The sequence below is a fragment of the Mobula hypostoma genome, chromosome 5 (assembly GCF_963921235.1).
Source record: "Mobula hypostoma chromosome 5, sMobHyp1.1, whole genome shotgun sequence".
NCBI classification, from domain to species: Eukaryota; Metazoa; Chordata; class Chondrichthyes; order Myliobatiformes; family Myliobatidae; genus Mobula; species Mobula hypostoma.
The window spans coordinates 134,863,141-134,883,537 of record NC_086101.1 but is presented as its reverse complement, the minus strand read 5'-3'; the positions used below and the strand labels follow the sequence as shown (position 1 = coordinate 134,883,537).

Genomic DNA, 20,397 nt, shown 5'->3' with positions numbered 1-20,397 from the left:
AATGCTGTAATGTAAATTAAACTCAGAATATTTGCCCCTCTGAGTGCTTGACTATACTTTTTGGAAGTGTCCTTTGCATACCACTATTCCTTATCAATCCAAGCTCCCTTTAGCCCAAGGGTTCCCAACTTTTTTTAATGCCACGGACCAATGCCATTGAACAAGGAGTCCATGGACCCCAGGTTGGGGGCTGCTGCTCTAGCCACTGGAAGATTGCTGACTGGAATATTGCCCTACTGCAGTCTAATATCATGTATAGGACCTGGAGCAAGAGCAACATTCCAGAAGAGGCTGAAGATAGATTTTGAACTGGTGTTGGTTGTCATGTGTTAAAACCGTAAGACAATATGACATAGGAGCAAAATCATGTTATTCAGCCCATCAAGTCTGCTCCACCATTCATGGTGGATTAATTTTCCCTTAACCCCATTCTCCCGCCTTCTCCCCTTAACCTTTGATCCCCTTACTAATCAAGTATTATTTTAAATATACCCAACTGCTATTTTAAATATACCCGGTGGCTGTCTGTGGGCAATGAATTCCACTGATTTATCACCCTCTGGCTAAAGAAATTCCTCCTCTTTTCTACGCTGAGGCTGTGCCATTCAGGTCCTCTATTTGAAACATCCTCTCCATGTTCACTCTATATCCCCCATTCCGTCTCACCCGATTCTTTTAAACTCCAGCAAGTACAGGCTCAGGGAAATCGAAGTTCTTCATACAATAACCCTTTCATTCCTAGGATCATTCTCGTAAGCCTCCTTTGAACCCTCTCCAAAGCCAACATATCCTTCCTTAGATATGGAGCCCAATACTGCTCACAATACTCCAAATGCAATCTGACAATGCCTTATAAAGTCTCAGCATTGCCTCTTTGCTTTTTTATTCGAGTGCTCTGGAAATGAATTCTAACATTACACTTGCTTTCCTTATTGTGGACACAACCTGCAAGCTGACTTTTAGGGAATCCTGCACTAGTACACCAAGTCCCTTTGTACCTCTGATTTCTGAATTTGCTCCCTGTTTAGAAAATAGATTTTGCTTTATTTCTTCTACCTAAGTGCATGGCTATACTTTTCCTCACACTGTATTCCATATGCCACTTCTTTGTCCGTTCTCCTTATCTGGCCCCTCCACTTAAACCTCACTTTTTATTATTGGCCCAGTGAAACACGCATGCAATGAGACTTGTTCTTTTCAATGGTTCTTGCTCTTGCACAGATCTCCCTCTCCCTACTCCAAAGTGAGAAGTATCAACAGTTGTCCTGGCATGAACTGACATTTTTATTGTACAATTTTTTGTGAGTAATGGGCCCAATTTTGAGGATAAAATTGTTCTATGCTTTGAATTTTTGCAGGGCTATTGCATAGTCCAGACTCAACTGCAATAGAATTAAATCATAGATCTAATTATTTTACATGTATTTATGGGATGTGGGTGTTGCTGGATGGCCAATATTTTTATTGTCTATTCAATTAGATGCAATCACCATTTAATTCTGGGAATTGTTTTCGGACCCTCTTCAGCTCTTGTTTCATCGCGATTATTTTTGAGAGGGTGAAATGAAAGAGCAATCATTCATCAGAGTCAAAGGGAGTGGGAGATTGTAAATAATTTGAAATTCATACCCAATAAATATTAAGGGATATATCAATAATTCCTTCACAAGCTCCTTTGACTTATTCAGTAAACAGCTGAACCACATGGACTCAATTTTCAGTTTTCCTTTTTGTAGTCTCATATTATTGAGTCAATCCTGGGACCAAGTGAGAATGTTCAATTCAATGTCATTGTTCCAAGCTGTACGAGATCAGAATCCAAGAACACTTCAAGAAATAGGGGTCTATGGGAGTTGCAGCAAAGCAACAGAAGAATTGGTCTATGCCAGAGGGTATGCAACACATCACCCTTTTCATCCAGAGGCTGGAGCATTGAAGCGTAGGCTGACACTGTTTTGCGAATATGAGGGAGTGATGCACTGTTGGATTGGCCGTGACTTTGCTGAAGTATTGCTAGATCAAATCTGTTCTTGGAAAGATCCTACTTGAAAGAAAAGTAAAAATATATTTATCAATTAACTTTACTAAAACAGATTATCAAGATGTGATTTTGTTGCTGTTCCTGCAAAATTTCTTGAAGTGCATGAAAGATGTTATACAAATTCATGCTTTTAATTTTTCTGGTGTATCATTCAATTAACTACTTCTTGCCTTGATTCTGGTTTCCCTTTTAAATCTGTATTTACTTTTATATTAAAACATGATTCTTCTGTTGAAAAAACAGGGTGAGCTACGGTAGACCCTGTTGTCCTGTATGTCAAGGGTGTCTTGAGCATGGTGACCACTCTTGAGACATGTTGGTCCTTGGATGTGTTTCCAATTGAGGAATCCACAATTGTGAACAAACTTACGAAAACCAGTTCACAGTTGCCCAGCTCGCTACACAACGATTGAGTTGTAGTATTTGGCTTATTAAATATAACTTGTAACCTGATGTTTCATTTGAATAAAACAAGTGTGTTCCAAATGCTGCAGGTGGCAAGATTCTTGTAGTCTATGCTTTGGAAATGCCTGAAAGTTGTAAAGATTACTATATAAACACAAATTATTCCATTTTAGAATACTCAATTCAATTATTTTTTGTTGTGTTGATGCTGAGGTTGTGACATTTATCTTTATTCAGAGCTTTGAGAAGGTGTAGTTGATCGATCTTTGAGCCACTATAGGTCATCTCGTAATGGTGCAGAAAATGGGGTGCTCACAAGTTCCATATTAAATAGTATCATGGAGTTTATTTCATCCATCTTGGTTTAACATTTCCTGCAAAGGCAGCGCCTTGAGAAATGCAACACCCTCATAGGAATGTTCAAAAATGCGGTCTACAGTTTGTTTTGAAGTTCTTACCAAGCGATTTGAACCCGCTAATGGAATCTGAATCAAGAATACTATCAATGCCCTCAAACATTGATTGTCAAGTTCTATGAAGTAATGAAATTGTGCCTATCTGCAGATTGTTGTTGTGTCCTGTTTGCAGTGTTCCTGAGCATTAAAAACTTTGAGGTGCAGTTGCCAATATAACAAAATTAACAATCAGTTATCAAACTAGATTAACTGAGATTTTCTTGTGATCTGTGTGCAGAAAAATGAGAAACTTAGCTGCTTAAGTGTTGAATCACAGAAATTTAGCGAACTAAGGAGGCAGTTCAGCTCCATATCTTCATGCCTGCCAAAAAATTTCAATCTTTTAGAACTATCTTAAGGTGAAGTTTGTTTTGAGCATAAAATAGGGAGAAACAACTTTTCTGTTCGTACTGATTTTCTTGTCTTTAAATAAAGTCAAAACTTAAAACTCTTTAACTGAATGTGCAAAGCATTCATAACTAGTTAGAAATAAGTGACTGATTTGGCAGAGTGATTAATTACTGGGAGCACAGTATTCCAGGATAATTTGATATTCTGGAAGAAAAGACAAAAAGGGAAAAGATTAATAGCATTGCTAATCAAGGAAACAATCAGTACTGTTGTGATTAATAATATTAGGTGCATTAGATCACAAATCCAGTTAGATGGGAATAAGGAATAATGAAGCGATATGGTTGTGAGTTATCTATATGCCCTTACAGTGTTGCCTCATGGAAGATAAAAGCCTAAATGATTGTTGAATGTGTGAAAGAGGAGAACTACAACTATCCTCGGAGGTTTTAATCTGCAAATTGATTGGATTAATCAAACTGGCATGGGCCTTATGGAAGAGGAATTAGTGAAATCATTAGGGATTATTTCTTAAAGCAATGTCTGGCTGGTGGTGTAGTGGCATCAGCGCCGGACTTCAGAGCGCAAAGTGCATAGGCTATTGTAGATTTGATCGAGGTTATTTAGGCAGTGTTAATAGGAGATCATATTGCTAGGGAACAATGATTGTACCATGGTGGAATTCTGGTTATAATTTGAGGGCAAAACCAGAACTTAAAAAAAAAGTTTCAAAGGTATGTGGGAGGAATTGGACTGGGAAAAAAAGAATAAAGAAGTGGATGAGCTGTGGCAGAAAATTAAGCAACTATTTCATAAAACAATGCAGAAATGTATCACATTCAGAGAGAGGGTGTCGATGAGAAAGATACACCAACTAAGTTGCCAGGACAATACCTAACATCCAATGGTTTGAAAGGAAGTGGCAGCAGAGATATCAGATTCAACTCTGTTACATTTCAGAAGGGTACAATTGGTTTGGAAGACCACAGGTAGGAAGAGAGACAAAAAGCAAGACATTTTAGGCCAGTTAGTGTAATGTCTGTTGTTGAGAAAATGCTTGGGTCTATAAACAAGTCATCTACAAAAGTTTAATGCAATCAAATCAATTCAACATGGCTTTCTGAAAGGAAAATCATGTATGGCAAGCTTGCTGGAGCTCTTTGAGGACGTATGGAGCAGAGGCAATAGAGGGCAACTTCTATGTGTAGTGTATTTGGATTTCCTGAAGGTGTTTGATAATGTGCCACAATAAGTGCTAATGCACAAGATGAGAAGTCATGGTAACAGGGAGGAGTGTGAACATAGACTGAAGACAAATTTTCACATAGTAGATAGAGTTGGAATAAATGGGTCTTTCAAACTGGAAAGAAATGAACAGTGCTGTCCTTAGAGTCTGTCAATCCTTAGTTATTTACTGTCTATATTAATGACTTGGAGGAGAGGTTAGAGCATAAGATATCCATATTTATTGTGACATGACATAGTGGAAACACATACCAGGACAAAAAGGGTCTAGTGCTTTCCCGGCATTATTGACAAATAAATTTCTCGTGCTTCCAGCTGGGTACAAATATTGATTTTAACCAACATTATGATGACAAACTCTGCCATCTTCATCAGAGATGATGCCTGGGCACCTCTCGTCTGTCCCTCCTGATTAGTTAGTCCTCATTCAGTCCGGTTTCTGCTGTGTTTTGTTTACAATTGAATTCCAGTTCGTACTTGGAGTGAGGACTTCACTTTTGCTGAAAATTCTTTTTCTCTAGTTTTATTTCAATGGCTTCCTTCACCAGGCTGTCCCAGATGCCATTGCACAACACAGTAGTTTTGTGCCATCGAAATCAATCCTGTGGCCATTGCGAATGCAGTGTTCTGCTACTGCCAGTTTCTCCAGGTAACCCAAACCTGTACCTGGCTGGAAGCCCAAGAAGAGTTTATTTGATATGCTAGGAAATTTGGAATCTGTATCTGGATGTTGATGGGTTGAATGAGTTAGCAAAAGCTTAGCAAGTGTAGTTAATTTAATGTAGGAAACTGTAAGGTCACTTCAGTGGGAGGAACCTAAAGGAAGACTGATTGAAATTGAGAGTAGTTGTAAATAAGTGAAGAACAGTTATTTTTATACATGAAACACAAAGAGTTAACAAGTGGGTGTAGCAAATGATAAGATGATATATTGGCATTTATTGCTAGTGGGTTTGAGTTTAGAAATAAGGCAACAGTTATACAAGATGTTGGTGAAGCTATATCTGGAGTACTGTGCACTGTTTTGGTTTCATTATTTTTTAAAAAGGCACACTGGGATCAAATGTAGTTCTGAAGATGTTCACGAGACTTATTCCTGGAATGAAAGGAATAAGTCACAAATAGCTAAAATGTTATTCCTGCATTCTTTGGAGTTTAGGAGATGAGGGGTGATCTTAATGAAATCTGTGATTCAAATGTGTCGTGACAGGATACATGTTGCAGGAGAACCTCAAACAAGGATGTAGTTACAAGGCAAAGGGGTGAGCATTTTAAAGGAGGATGGTGGGATCTCTAGAATCCTTGACTCCAGAAGCTTGTGGAGGCTGGAAAGTTATTGAACATCATTTAATTGAAGGCTGTGTGTAATTCACATAGGAGAGGAGACGGAGTAGATCACCATTATCACCTTGAATGGCAGGGAGGCTCAAGGGAGATGTGGCCTGCCTTTGCTCCAATTTGTTTTTGGTCTTCTTTGTTCTTCCTTTCTGTAATGTTCTTTAGCTGCTGATCCATTTTGTACAGCTGCTGAACACTCTATCCATTCGGTCCCCACAAACTATAGTACAATTGGTTTGAATGAGCTCTCTGACTGCCCTGGGCTTTGAGTGTGCTATGGTGGTTTTATTATACATATAAAACAGTGATTTCTTTGTGGTGCTGCATTGAGATTTCTAAAAATCTTAATACTTTTACAGTAATCCAGGTGTTTGTTTCTGGATGATGCATAATGTGAGCTGTGAAATAACCAGTTCATTATATCAGTATATTAATTCTAGTGAACCACCACATTTTTGTCCTCATTAAAACTAGAATGAATACAGTAATGCTAGTTTTTCCTTGTTTGACTGCACAATGTTGCAGAAGTCCCCAGAAATTAACCTTGGCCGTCACCTCTGGGTTGTGTTTTTGTTTTATATAGCCCTTTCAGGAAAACTCAACAGGTTTCCGACGTTTGATGGTGAATTGAAGGAGCTCTGTACAAGCGCTGTCAGTGCCAACACTACGAAGGCGACCCTGTATTCTCTGAATGTATGGCGATACTGGTGTGTGACACGGGAGCTGAAACAATACATGGACATTACCAAGGTGAGTCATTTGAATATTGCTGTTACTGTTACAGACCTATCTGTCCAACTGCACATGAACCTCCAGTCAGCATGTTTTCCTTTTGTCTGTTTTCGAGTTTCAACTTAAAGTAAGATTATATAGCAATTAAAAGTGTTTCTGGAGAGAGGAAAGATTGAGGAGTATGATGGTGAAAAGATGGCTTAATGCAATTGATCAGTTAATTGAAATGAGAGGTTTGGCACATTGGTTCGAGCTGCAGTTCAGGGACCCCATGACTCCTCTTATCAAGGAGCAGGATGGATTTTTCATCTTGAGTAAATGCAGGAAACTTCTTCACCACAATACAGATATCCTTTAGAAACGGTACATTCATATAAGACAGTGCAAGGCAGGCAGAATCAGAGAACAGTGCATGTATGGGTCACTCACCTGAAATGAGAAGTTTTACTTGGGATGAGCATTAAGGATTTTTTATTAAGACAATAAGTAACATTCTGTTAAATATTGGAAGTGGGTGTGATTTTATAGTTTGGGGACCAAACTGGATTCCTCCTCCAGAGCGAGCTCAGGTACAGAAGCCTCCTTTTGCACTTCCCCATTCTGTGAATCTCTGGCAGTATGTGTGTAACTGTGGTTTTAAATCTCCCATTCTCCCTGTTTTCAGTTGATCAAAGCTGTTGCTGCCAACTTCTGACTTTAAGACCATCAGTACTATCATTGTCCAGGTGAAATGTATTTGACAGGCATTGCAAACATGCTTCAGAAGTTCTACTTAGTTTTTGTCAAAAATAGAATGTTTAGAAAGAAACGTTCAGCCACTGTTTGATTGGTTTTAAATGCCTTAAATGGATGAGAATGTGTAACTCGCCCCAATGGGGAGAAGTTGTGGTGAGTAGCAGAGAGGCATTTAGGGTGAAGCTAGGTGAAATATAAGGAAGAAAGGAGTAGAAAGGTGTGGTGTATGTGTGACGACTCACATGGAGCATAAACACTGGTGTGGGCCAACGTCCAGAGTGTAATGAAATATATTGCATTTGTCTTGATCAGCATAGCTCTAACTAGACCCTAATCAAAACTCCATTCTCCATTCACCATTCTAAACATACTTAACCACTTTGAACCAAGGCTGCAGTATGCACTAAATACATAAATTCCATGACTTGTTTCTGTCTTGTATATTCTATAAGCTTTTGGGTAAAATGAATTAATGTTACAAGTCCAGGAGTCTAAGTTTGTAATGTATCTTCATGTGGGGACCTGCCCATGGGAGAAGCATCAGAAAACTACTTGATTTGGCAGCAAGGATTACCAACAATGTGCTCCCCTCTTTACCCATCTTTCTCCCCATCTTCAACATTTTAATGAAGGTCTTCAAAAGTAAAAGGGAGTAAAAATCTATAAATATTTCAGATTTACATTATTTTGAATTTTCAAACAGATTTAATTAATCTCTGCCTACTTATACCTCCTTCGTTCATTCCTTTATCAATCTCTCTTGGCTAGCACTACCACCGCTTTTGCCATTCAGTTATTCCTGGTCTCCATCAGACATCCCTTTCTGCATTCTCTGCTTTTAAAATTCTTCTGAATTCCGATGAAAGGTCACAACCTGCAACATTAACTCTGTTTCTTTCTCCATTGGTTCTATTCAACTTGCTGAGTGTTTCCAGCGTGTTACATGTTTATTTCATGTTTCCAGCATCTGTAGTACTTTCCTTTTTAAGCTTTACATGATTTTTTTCTGGAATTACTCACCAGATTATTTGAGCAATTCAGTTTTGAATTCCCAGAGACTCCATGACATTCCTGGAAGTTTGACATCTTGATATCTTTATAAAGTTTGTTTTCCACTACCACTTCACCTTTCGTTTATATACGCGGATCAAAATCAGAAGTAGGACACTTCGATACTCAAGTCTGCTTCATCATTTGTTAAGATTATGATTGTGACCCAGTCTCCACATTCCTATTTGCTCACGGTAACATTTCATCGACTTTTATCAAGTAACTATTTAGCTCTGTCTTAAATGCATCTGAAGATAAAATGTTTAATATTCATTGATTACATGTGTGCAGATCTGTTAATAGTGCAGTAAGGAAGTTTTGGAAACGCTGCATGAGCAGGGAAGAAGAGTGGGTAACAGTGTCCAAAGTCAGAGGGTTATGCTAAAGAATGCACAAAGCATGGCTGTCCCTAGTACTGAATGGTGGGTCCCAGGCCTGGTTCCTGTTCTGAGTGGAGTTGGTGGTGGAATTATCTCTGGTGAATGGGGGTAGTTGGAGTAGGAAAGGGGATCATCATGTGTTCCTGATTGGTAATCCTTCAGGCATGCATAGGCAGAGTCTGGATCAAGTTTTTTTTTCCAGGCCCAAACATCCTACTGGCTGTCACAGCTCACATTTAAAGTGAGGGCAAATCTCATGTAGGGTGGTTGGCATTGGTGAAAAGGAAGTGCATATAGTGGGAAATAAGCTAAAGGAGCCTTGCAACTTCAATTACTTGCTAATTTCTCTCCTTTTAAAGATTCCACCTGTGAAGCTCAACGAGTTGCTGGAGGACTTCTACGTGACAGTGAAAAAGACTGATGGCTCTGATTTTCTGGCCACCTCCCTTCATGCAATCCGAAGGGGCCTGGATCGGGTGCTGAAAAATGCCAATGTGGGCTTCTCCATAGGTGATGCCAGCTTCAAGTCCTCCACCCAGAAACTGAAGGACAAACTGAGGATGCTGAACAAAGCAGGCATGTCTGGCTCACGGTCCCGAAACATCATCTACTTCACTGGACAAGATGAGGAGGAGATGTGGCATGCTGGTTACCTAGGTGACACCAACCCGGTGGCTTTGCTCAGCGTGGTGGTAAAGTTCAACAGCCAGTACTTTAACATGAGAACCTTGCAGGAGCACGTGGACCTCATGTATGGGGATATCGAGCTGTTGAAGGATGCAGAGAATAGGCCCTTCTTTGCACGGACTGACATGGTCAAAAGAGAGAGCAAACTCTGCAGCAACAAGCTCTGCTTTGGGCAAGTCTACCACGAGCACTCGGAAGGACTCAAGAGATGTCCATACTGCCTGCTGTATAAATACATGTACACCCACCGGCCTCCAAGCCAGCGGGATCCCAAATCTCCCTTTTACCTTGTGGCCAGGAAGGATTTCTCCCAGCTGGACAGCGTCTGGTTTGAGGAGCAGAGAATGGGCCTCCGCTCTCTCAGGGCAGTGGTCCCAAAACTGGCAAAGAAAGTAAGGCTTGAGCAAAGCGAGAGCTTCACGTTTGTGTCCTTCACTCAGGCATCTCTCCTCAAGCCGGGAAAGTTCCTTTCTTCTGACAGCTGAGAAAAGTCTGTAGCTGTGGACCAAAAGAGTTGTTATAACCATAGATCTTCTAAATAATGGAGGGTGGAAAATAATGATCAGGCTAGCAGATAGAAAATGAAACACAATGTGAATTTATTTTGAAATAGGTAATAGTTATTTAATCTTTCATAATCTTTTTGTTGCAACATTTTCATTGCAGGTTTGTTTTTTTCTAAAAGGCTACTGTCACATAACCTCTGTAAAATAAAACAAAACTGCAAACTATTGCTGTGGGGAATTTGGTGAGAATGGGAATTCCCTGGTAAGTAGTAGTGAGTAGTGGAGTGTTTTGTTTTTAAATCCAACTGATGTCTTTATGTTTTTAGAACAAAAAACTGCAAGTCAGTAAGAGTTAACTGGGTATCTGACTGAGTGCTAATAATGTTGACTGACCATCTGTAACAAGTGTGTGTCTGAAGAGATCTGGTTTTATGAGAGCTGGCGAACTTGAATGGACATGCCACGCATCCAGAGCACATGAAAAGCTGAATATCCTGTGGTGCTGGTTATTAAAGCCTTTCCATCATTGACCAGGTATAGTCAGGAGAGTGATGAAATAATCGCTGCTTACCTGGATGAGTGCAGGTCTACCAACACTTGAAGCTTAATGCCATTCAGGACAGTATCCTATTTTATTGGCAGCCCATCGCCATCTTTATTCTCCCTTCAATGCTGTTTCACCATGGCTATATGTGTATATCAGCCATAAAATTCACTGCAGTTACTCATCTCAGTTGCCCTGACAGGACCTCTTCCCAAACCTTCAATACCTATCATGAAGGGAAGACAGCAGGGAGTGGGAACACCCTCCTTATATCACCATTTTCTCGCTGTTACTGGGTCTATGAGCTTGAACTCCACACGGAGGGATTTCACCTGCAGGACTGAAGCAGTTCTGGAAGCTGGGTGTGGGCTAGGGCAATTAATACTGAACTTGCCAATGACACCCCTATCCCCATACCTGTTCTCCTTTTGAAAGACTGAAAGAACAATGATCAGAGCCTGCTGTGATTAAATGTGTAGTGCTGAAGGGAAAGATAGTGCTAAGTTCAAAGTAAATTTATTATCAGTGCATATATGTCGCCTTATGCAACCCTGAGATTAATTTTCTTGTGGGCATACTTAATAAATCCATAATAGAATGAATGAAAGATGGTAAATACTAGATGTCCAGTCAGTGTGCAAAAGACAGCAAACTGTACAAATACAAAAATAATAAATAACAAAAATAAGCAATAAATATCGAGAATATGAGATGAAGCATGCTAGAAAGTGAATCCATAGGTTGTGGGAACATTCCAGTGAAGGGACAATTGAAGTTGAGTAAGGTTAGCCCTTTTGGTTCAGGAACCTGATGGCTGAGGGGTAATAACTGTTCCTGAACCTGGTAGTGTAAGGTCTGAGGCTCCTGTAATTTCTTCCTGCTGGCAGCAATGAGAAGAGAGCATATCCTGGGTGGTGGGTATCCCAGATGATGGATGCTGTTTTCCTGCAACAATTTTCTATGTAGATGTGCTCAATGGTGGGTCCCCTTCATCCATTACTCCTTTCTTTCTTTACTGCCTTGGCTCTAATTCCAGCAATCACTTCTATAGTTGAATCTCTCCGTGGCTGTTCCCTGCCTGCCACCCTCCGTATCTCTTAACATTCTTCAGTCCCACAGCACCCAAGGTATCTGTCCTCCCTTGAGTCTGACTGCTTACAAAGTCACAATTTTCATTAATCCATCCTTGGTGGTCATGCTTTCATTGCTTGCCTTCAAACACTAGAATTTATCAAAATTGAAAGCTTCAAAATGCTTTCTACTTCTCACCCCTGCAATATGCTTCATAAAACCTGTCTCGGTGGTCCAGATCTAAGTCATCTGTCCTATTTCTCAGTGTTTACTGTGTCAAAGTCCTATTTGTTAATGTTCTGTGAAGCACCTTGCAATTATTAATTTAAGAGTATTATAGAAGTTCAAGCTGATGTTTTAATAAATGGATTTTAATCACAGTGATGAGGTAGATGAAACCCCTCCCCTTCAATCTTTTGAGTGAGAGCTCCAGGATTGTGCTGGACGGGAGGGAATGTATAAGGTTGAGAAATTCATATTACAGGGGGCGATGACACAACAACCACAAGATTCAAAGGTGAAGTAAGTGAGAAGTTACACAATGAAAAGGAAGAGATACAGGGCTTCCCAGTCGTGTGGCACTTTCAATGCTGAAAATCCACATCACCTCAGGAGAGTGCATACTGGAGCACTGCAGGGGTGGAATACATTGGTAGGAATAGTGGGGACAGAGGTGAAAATACATAACATTGTAGAAATGCTGTGATCAAGGTGATCGTAAGAAGGGACGGATGGGTGTTTTTGCACTTGCCTGATGTGCTATCTCCATGTAATAGAATAAAGAACACCAGTGAATGAGTGAAGGGGAAGGAAATGGCCAGAGTTTACAGACCACATGGGAACCAAGTGTATGCTTATAAAAATATCAATGTAAGGTACCTGAGCTGGATCTCATTAAAAGCTTTCAACAAGCAGGAACAGAGACTAATGGAGAAGCAGAAGGATGTCAGTGTACAGGTCTCTGAAGATGAAACAAATTGCAAAGTTCTTGAAAAGGGATCTGGGACCTTTGGCCTCCAGAATAGAATACAAAAGCAGGGGAGTTGTCCTGAGCACTGATTTTAGCTGAGCCTGACATCATGGCCAGCTCTGCACTGGTCTCTAAAAAGGATATTATGACCTTGGAGAAGGTGCATGTGCAGAGGCAGCAGAATGGTATTGGATGAATGAGAACAGTTAAGTAGTACAAGCAAAGGTGCTATAGACTGCTCTTGGGACAGTGTACGACAGTGGGGTGTGGGTGGGGGGTGCGCGGTGCGCAGAGTAAAGAGGATGCTGCGTTGGAGTGATTTTCTCCACCGTGGAATCTGGATACAAGGCAATTGGTCAAAGCACTAGAGGTGATGTGAGGGAAACAATCATGCAGTGAGTAATAGTGTGGGGAAGATGGTGAAAGCAGATTTAATAATAAAAATATTGCTCACACACCAAAGAAAACTACAGTGATATGCTAAAAAGGCAGTGTAGAAATATTAATTGAACTGATCATTAAAAGACTCAGTAACATTAATCCAATAGCATTCTCCTGTGTAGTATCATTTTGTGATGCTATAATTAAGAGACAATTAGACTGTTAAAAGATTTGTTTGCTGTGTGTTACTCAGATTACTGTGATTGTTTCTTTGTACTTTCATTGTGATGCACTGTTTCTGTAGACCATGAGGAATTCATGATTATGAAAATATTTCCTCCTCTTTCAGAGATGTTAAATAGGTTCTACTTCTTAGAGCATGTAATTGAAGTTTTCCTGACTCTTGTTCAACCTGCAGCATTATATTTTGTATAACAGTGGGGAATCTCAGTATCATAAGCTTTCAGCTATACGGTTGGGAAATCCAGTGTTGCTGAACACCACTACACATACTCTTGAATAGGTGTGATCTGTTTGCTAATTATTTTCAGCCTAGTCACAACTCCTTGCTGTATTTCTTACTTGGAAAGAAAGCTGTTTTGTTTTCTGCCGTGGAACTCATATACCCATGATTGATTTTCCCAGTTCCTCTGCCAGATTAGTGTCTTGTGAGCCGAGGTCTTATGATATTGCTGAAGATGTGTTGCTCAAAAAAACCACATTCAAAGCCCAACTTGTCCCTGAGTTGTCTCTTTTATAAAAGGGAGACTTTATATATTTTAACTTTTTTATTTATAAATTTAATTCTACTTTATCATCCTTTTAAAATGGAATAGCAATTTTGAGTTTGTCGCAGTAACCATTTTGTACATCTTTTGTGTCCTTGAGTATAATTAAGCTTCAGAAAGACTTGCTACAGGTCATCTGGATAAAGATTATAGAAAAACTGTAAGGCTCCCATTTATAAAGTGCCTTCTGTCAGTGCAAAATGCTCTAGAGCCAATGAAGTACTTTTGAAGTGCAGTTACTCTTGTTATTCAGGATAAACTGCAACCATTCTGCTAAAGGAAATAGTCTCATCCACTTGAGGGCTGTTTGGGGCTTCATTTAAAAAGCTTCTTCCAAAAGATAGTACTCCTGACAGTGTAGCACCTGTTCAGGACTGCCCCAAGGCAGCCTCTGAGATTTTTGGGCTAGTCTAATGTGCACACTTAAGAGTATGTTGTCCAATCATGGACTTTGGAAAAGACCCCAGCAGGAATGCAGAAATATCCTAGAATGGTATTGTATATAGTATGTAAGTATTGTGTGTATGTGGGTGGTGAAGCTGAGTTCCTTCTCCTTAAAGAAAAGAATGAGAATTTTTGACAGCATAACTGAGGAGTAAGTATTTTACCTCAGAAATGTTGGTAATTGTTTAAAAATGATTGGCAATGAAAAACAAAAGAAAAATCTATTTGAGGCCTTCAGTTCTTTTTAGAAAAGTACTGCCTAAAAAGGCAAAGAGAGCAGGAAGTAGTTCCAACTGGATGATTCTTTTGGAGAGCCGATGCACTTATGATGAATTCTACAGTTGCTTTCTGTCATGACGACGCTATGATCCTTCCTCCTCCTTGTCTCTGCACCAGCTCTTCCCCACCTATCTGAAATCAGGAGTCTTGTTGATGAACCCACTTAACAGTAAATATCCCTGTATTGTGAAAGACCTGACTGGTTTGACTGTCATGTATAAGAACAATCTTGGGTTTCCATATCCACAACTGCATTGCTGTATAACTTCCACTTCCCAGTTTGCAACAGTGACTAAATTTTAAAAGCTCCCAAGGATGTCCTGATTTTGTTAAATTTGTCATTTATAAATTTTGATCATTATACTCATGCATTTCCAAAACATTTATTCTAATCATAATCACTCATGAGAACCTTAGAAAAACCTCTATCAGGAAAACAAAACTGAAGAAGTGCACATAAAAGGTTGAAAGTAACAGATTTTCCTGTAGATTGGTGGGAGTTGCCAACATTGAACAGGAACTTCCATTAGCTGGACAACGTCATGAATATGTAAGTATGAATGACAAATGACCAACCAGTCCTTGAGAGGCAAGGTATCCCCATGTACTTGCGCCCTCTATCCATCATCCAATCTGTTAATGGGGAAATAGAGGAAAAGCACCAACTCTCTTCTAACCAGAGCAAACCCTTCTACCTTGTGTCAGCTTGGTATAAGCTGATACAGTTAAATTTAATGTCACCAATGGTAATGAATGACATTCATTTCTTGTTTAATTGTATTCTTGTACTTCAATTATGAGAGAGTTGATTTGACCATTTATAAGAAATGGAAAGAACAGCAGCAAGGAACAAGATTTGTTCATGTGTGAAAATACTCAGCTGAACTTGGAGCATGTTGTTCCATTTGCTACCTTGTATGTTTAAAGGGAGACTGTGCTACAGTGAGAGACTTAACTAAGCACCTTCATAAGTTCATGCAGTCCACAGTGTGCTGGCAGTTTTTTCAACATTAGGCTGATGAGATCCTCGTGCAGTCGAGTGAAACTCAGCATGGAGGCTGCTGGCAGCACCGGCTCACATTAATTTGGGTATCTTGGCACAAGAATCAAAGATGTGCTCAATGTGAAGAGACTTTTCCCAGACGTTCTTCAGAACCACCACCTGATGAAACATGGATTCACAAGTTCAGGTATACTAAGGCTGCCAACACCTGTTTATGTGATATTTTGTCCTTTCGTCATGCTCCTGTGTTAGGACTGCTCTTTGCACAGAAAATAAGGCCACATTAATTTAAAACTTCCTTGCCACAGGGCATTTCCAAGCAGCTTCAGCTCTCTGTCATATCTCTCAATGTGCTGCTTACCCCTGCATGAGAGATCAATCCAGGCACTATTTGTGGAGGAATAATTTCACTGAAGAACAGGTGACATTTTGGGCACTAGGATCTGCCATGAGATGAGACAGGCATTGACTGTACCTACTTGCTCATGCATGTCTGAATATTCTAGACATTTTCGTCAGCAGTAAAAGGTTCCTGTTCCCTCATAGTGAACTACAAGAAGAATTTCCTCAAAGTGTGTCATCATTCAATTACTGTCCTCCATTCACGGCTTCTCAAACTGGTGAGTTCTCCAGTTACAATAGCTGAATTATAGATAAAACAAGTAGTGCAGAGGTACTAGATTCAGAATGGAAAACACCACAAGTCTGCCCAGGAGGAGCCCTTCTCATTGTGTGCAATTTACTGTACAAGGTAAGCTGGCAGCCAGTGCCCTGGGAAGAGCAGCATGAAGATCTAGAGCCTGAGGAAGAGGAAGATTTCTAAGGACATGGCCCTGCTCAGTATCCATAGCTTAACCTGGCAGCTAAGTGAAGGAGGCTGATGCTGGCAGTGTGGAATAAAAGGAGCTCCTTGAAGAAAACTTGTCATGCAAGGGAGTTTATACAGGTTGAGTACCCCTCATCTGAAGTTCTAAAATTCAAAAACTTCCACAATCTGAATATTTTTCGAGTGCTGACATGATGTCACAAATGGAAACTTCCTCAAAGAGGCTGTTGAGATTCCCTGGTGATGCGTAGTTCTCTGCGCAGCACAGACGGTTCTGAGACATGACCCCACATGTTAGGAAAAGAAGTTAATGAAGAATAGAAAAACAATGCATAAAGTGAAAACTGAAGATCTCAGTTGTGTATTGAAGGAGTGGATTTGTCAATGTTGGAGTCAGCATATGCTGCTTAACGGTGTACTGATCATGAAACAATCAGATCTACAATGACAAACTAAAAATTGAAGGTAATTGTGAATGTTCAGCGGCTGGTTGCATAAATTTAATTAAAGGCATGGCATTAAATTTTTAATAATTTTATATGAAATGTCTGATGATCAAGAAGCAGTAAAGAAGTTCATTGATAGGTTTGTGAAGATCGTCACTGATAAAAAAAATATAACACCAGAACAAGTCTACAATGCTATACTTTACATTAAAAACTCGGGGAAAAGTAAAGTACACATATAGTGAACTTTAACCTTTTAATGAAAACACAGCATCGTAGGTGGAGACTAAAAGCCTGCAGTTGTTTGTTGTCGCTCAACAGCTGATTCAAGTATTCTCCCGATGCCGTAGTGCTGCTTTTGTTACCCTGCACACATTATATTTTCATTATATTAATGGTATGTATAATTTTTACTGTTAAATACAGATGTGTGATGAACAAAGGCTGCTTACCAGTAGCACATAAATTCAGAGCCAGAGCTGGAATGATGAGCCCAAGCTATCTCATTATATATTCCAAAACACTTCTGGCCCAAACATTTTGGATAAGAGTAGTCAACCTGTATTTTATTGAAAAATTGAAATTCCCTATTGCAAACCAGGTAACTCTTTCCAGATTACAATGCTGTTATAATGTCTAGGCGATAAAGCAATCAGCCTGGAGAAGCCAGGTGACAAATATATCCCTTCACATCTTGCTCTACAGGTCCATTGCATCCAGTATAATTCATTAAGTAATGACCTTGTTTCCAATTCTACAACATCTCTTATTTCTTGATGAGAGGCACCTCACTTAATAATTCAAACCTCTTCAAAACAAGCATTTTCTGTGGGATTTCCACTGCATTGTTATAGAGTTGCATGGCTCAGCTTGACACATCTTGAGAGTACATAGGATGTCTTTCAGCATTGCTACACTGGGGATTCTCATTGCTAAACTAGAACCACCTTCCCACCTGACACACCCCAACACTTGGCTTTCTTACTGGCATGTATCTCATTGACCAGAGTGGTCATTTATGGGTACATTTTGTAACTCTCTTCCTGCAGTCCATCCTACACTGTATACTCGCACTGTGTAGGTGCCATAGGGAGTGTACATCTGTCAGGGCTGTTGCCTTCCAGTTACTGCATAACAAGGTGTCAAGGGAGATGCAGAATTTTGTGAGATTCCATCAGGAATTGCACAGGTCCTGTTTTAGAACTAGTTTCAGTTTGTAAAGCACCCCAATAGTTTGGTCAACTTTACATTTTTGTTTACAGGAGATGTATTTCACCATTACCACTAAATGCAACCATGATGGAAGCAGTCCAGTTTCTGGCAGTCATGCTCAAAAGTCTGAGCAGAGTACTAACAATACTGTTACCTGGTAAAACAAAACATAGCAAGATGCTTCACAGGGTGTTTATCAGATAAAATTTGACAGTGAACCACAAAAGGGGATGACAAGAATTAGGTTTTTTTTTAAAAAAAAGCATCGTACCCTCTAAGTTTTGTAGAGTTTAGAGGTCAGATTTGGTTTTGGGTAGTAGAGTAATGAAATTATGCACAAAAGCAGAATTGGTGGGTTGGAGATAATTACAGACCTGAGGAGGAATGAGGAATGCAGGGATTGACATGGAACATTAACATTTGGAACTTGAAAACGCTGCTGTTGTTTAAATTATTGTCCAAGTTTATTAACACAGTTTCAGATGTAATCTGTGACCAGACATTCTGAACAATTGATTATTAAATCTATTGTGTGTTCACTCACTACTATACTTTAAAATGAGTAGCCTTGCAATCTACCAGTCAGGAGTTGCAACCTTTTGTTAGTTGTGGGGCTACAGAAATGTGCATAGAGTTATAAGAAGCTATTACAAATTACTGGAAGCAAAATGAAATTCCAACAGAATTAGTCTGTGTACTGCTGAATAATCATGACAAATGTGGCAATAATAAATAGCAATAGATTTAGACTTACAATGACTGTCTTATTCTTCATTTTAACTCAAACCTAAGTATGATGGCAGATGTTAATTGGGTGAAAAACAGTCTTCACATAGGACACACTCAATGTTACTGCTATCAAACTCCTTTAAGACCCAACTGACTTGCAAACTCAGGTTTGTGAATGGGGGGGGGGGGTGTTACAGCTGGGAGATAGAAATGCAGTCAAGGTTTTGTTGCTGTTGACTTTCCAGTGATAAATGAGTGTAGGTATTGGGCTGACAGATTTGGATGGGCTACGCTAATGTTTTGGAGCAGTTTTAACAGTGCCTCCAGTCCACGTGGACATATTAAAATGTTTGCAGAATCCAGACTATCTAAAACCATGACCATAATGTGGATGAGGGAACAGCATGGAAGGTCTTTTTTTGCATTTCAACAAAACTAAAACTTTGCAACTGGGACACGTGAACCAACTGTAAAATATTTTATGACAGCATACAAATTAGAGAGTTAGATTTCTGAGGAAACATTTTATTAATTCAGCCTTCTGATGCTAACATAGATTTGTCTGTTACATGCTATTATTTTACTTCAATAATGATTACCAAATATATACAAGTAATTCTATTTCAGAGAAGTTACATTATATCAAAGACATATTTGCTCATTATGAATTTAAACATCAGAGATCTTGTAGACATCAAAACAAGAAGTGACACATGTTCCAAATTCAATCACGCAGCGAGTTTCCTTTATCTGCCTGTCCTTATGATCTAGAATAATAATTTTTTTAAAATTCTGGTTACCATACACTCATGGAAGCAGAGCAATATTGGGGAAGAGCAGCAAGAAGGAAATGATTGGATTGTTTACATGAGGCAAGCTTATCAATAGATCCATGAATATTACATTGATGGGTTTTCAAGTAAAATCCATAAGGTGGACCAAAAATTTGCATATGATCTCATCTTAGCATATGATTAATGGGTTAAACTAACTACAGACAATCTGAAATGGTAGTAAAATAGAAGATAAGGAGGTTTGTTTTGTTGAAACCAGCCACTTTTTAAAATAAATTGTGTACAATTACATTGAGAAATGAATCCAAAAAAAATGCTGTCAGCTACTCAGAATAAAATACTGCTGTTTGCATCTTCCGCACAGTCAGCAGACTGGACACGTGTCCTGAACTACACTTAATCATTACTATGTCATTCAAGAAGTTGAGACAGGTAATTCAAAATATCCTACATGCATTCTTACCTCTGCGTTCCTTAAAGCTGTATTTAGTACCAGTGAGAGATCTGTACCCACCCTTGATGTACTTCTGTCATACAATAACAGCGTAGTATCCACCTGAAACACTGTACACTGGTGTTATTTGACAGAATTGTGCCCACTAGTTTGGTACCCCCGGGTGTATGGACTTGCATCTAGACTCTGGTCCAAAAGATCCAAATAGAGCCCACAGGGTTATTTGTCTCTGGACCCTGTGTACTGTATCTCCTTGCTGAGTCCCTGACGTCAACCCTAATCTATCCTGTCTCTGGTGTCAGATTCAGGACCAAGGTAGTGTCTAGGCCTATGATTCCAGGCCCTTTGAGGTTCTGGTCTTGAGTCCAGTGTGCTATAAGTGTCTCTGGATTCTAGTCCCAGGCCCAGTCAGACCCTTGGTTCTGGACCATGCAGCAGTTTCAGAGAGACACTTGGCCCTGGGTGCCAAATTGTCTTCCTGGGTCTGGGACAACACTGAGTGACTTGAGGATAGTATCAATGAGTACACAA

At 39.6% G+C, this 20,397-nt stretch overlaps 1 protein-coding gene across 6 annotated transcripts in view; it reads left to right on the top strand.

The window, feature by feature from the left end:
* Positions 1–20,397, top strand: part of LOC134346998 (sorting nexin-30) — a 345,667-nt gene that overhangs the window by 99,848 nt on the left and 225,422 nt on the right. Inside the window, exons 3-4 of one of the 6 annotated variants that reach the window (XM_063048947.1) lie at positions 6,419–6,585; positions 9,092–18,664. The exons of the other annotated variants lie outside the window; for them this stretch is intronic. Coding sequence (XP_062905017.1) covers positions 6,419–6,585; positions 9,092–9,904 — 980 coding nt within the window. The 3' untranslated portion in view covers positions 9,905–18,664. Of the gene's footprint in view, positions 1–6,418; positions 6,586–9,091; positions 18,665–20,397 lie in introns of those variants that run through there. 6 annotated transcript variants of the gene reach the window in all.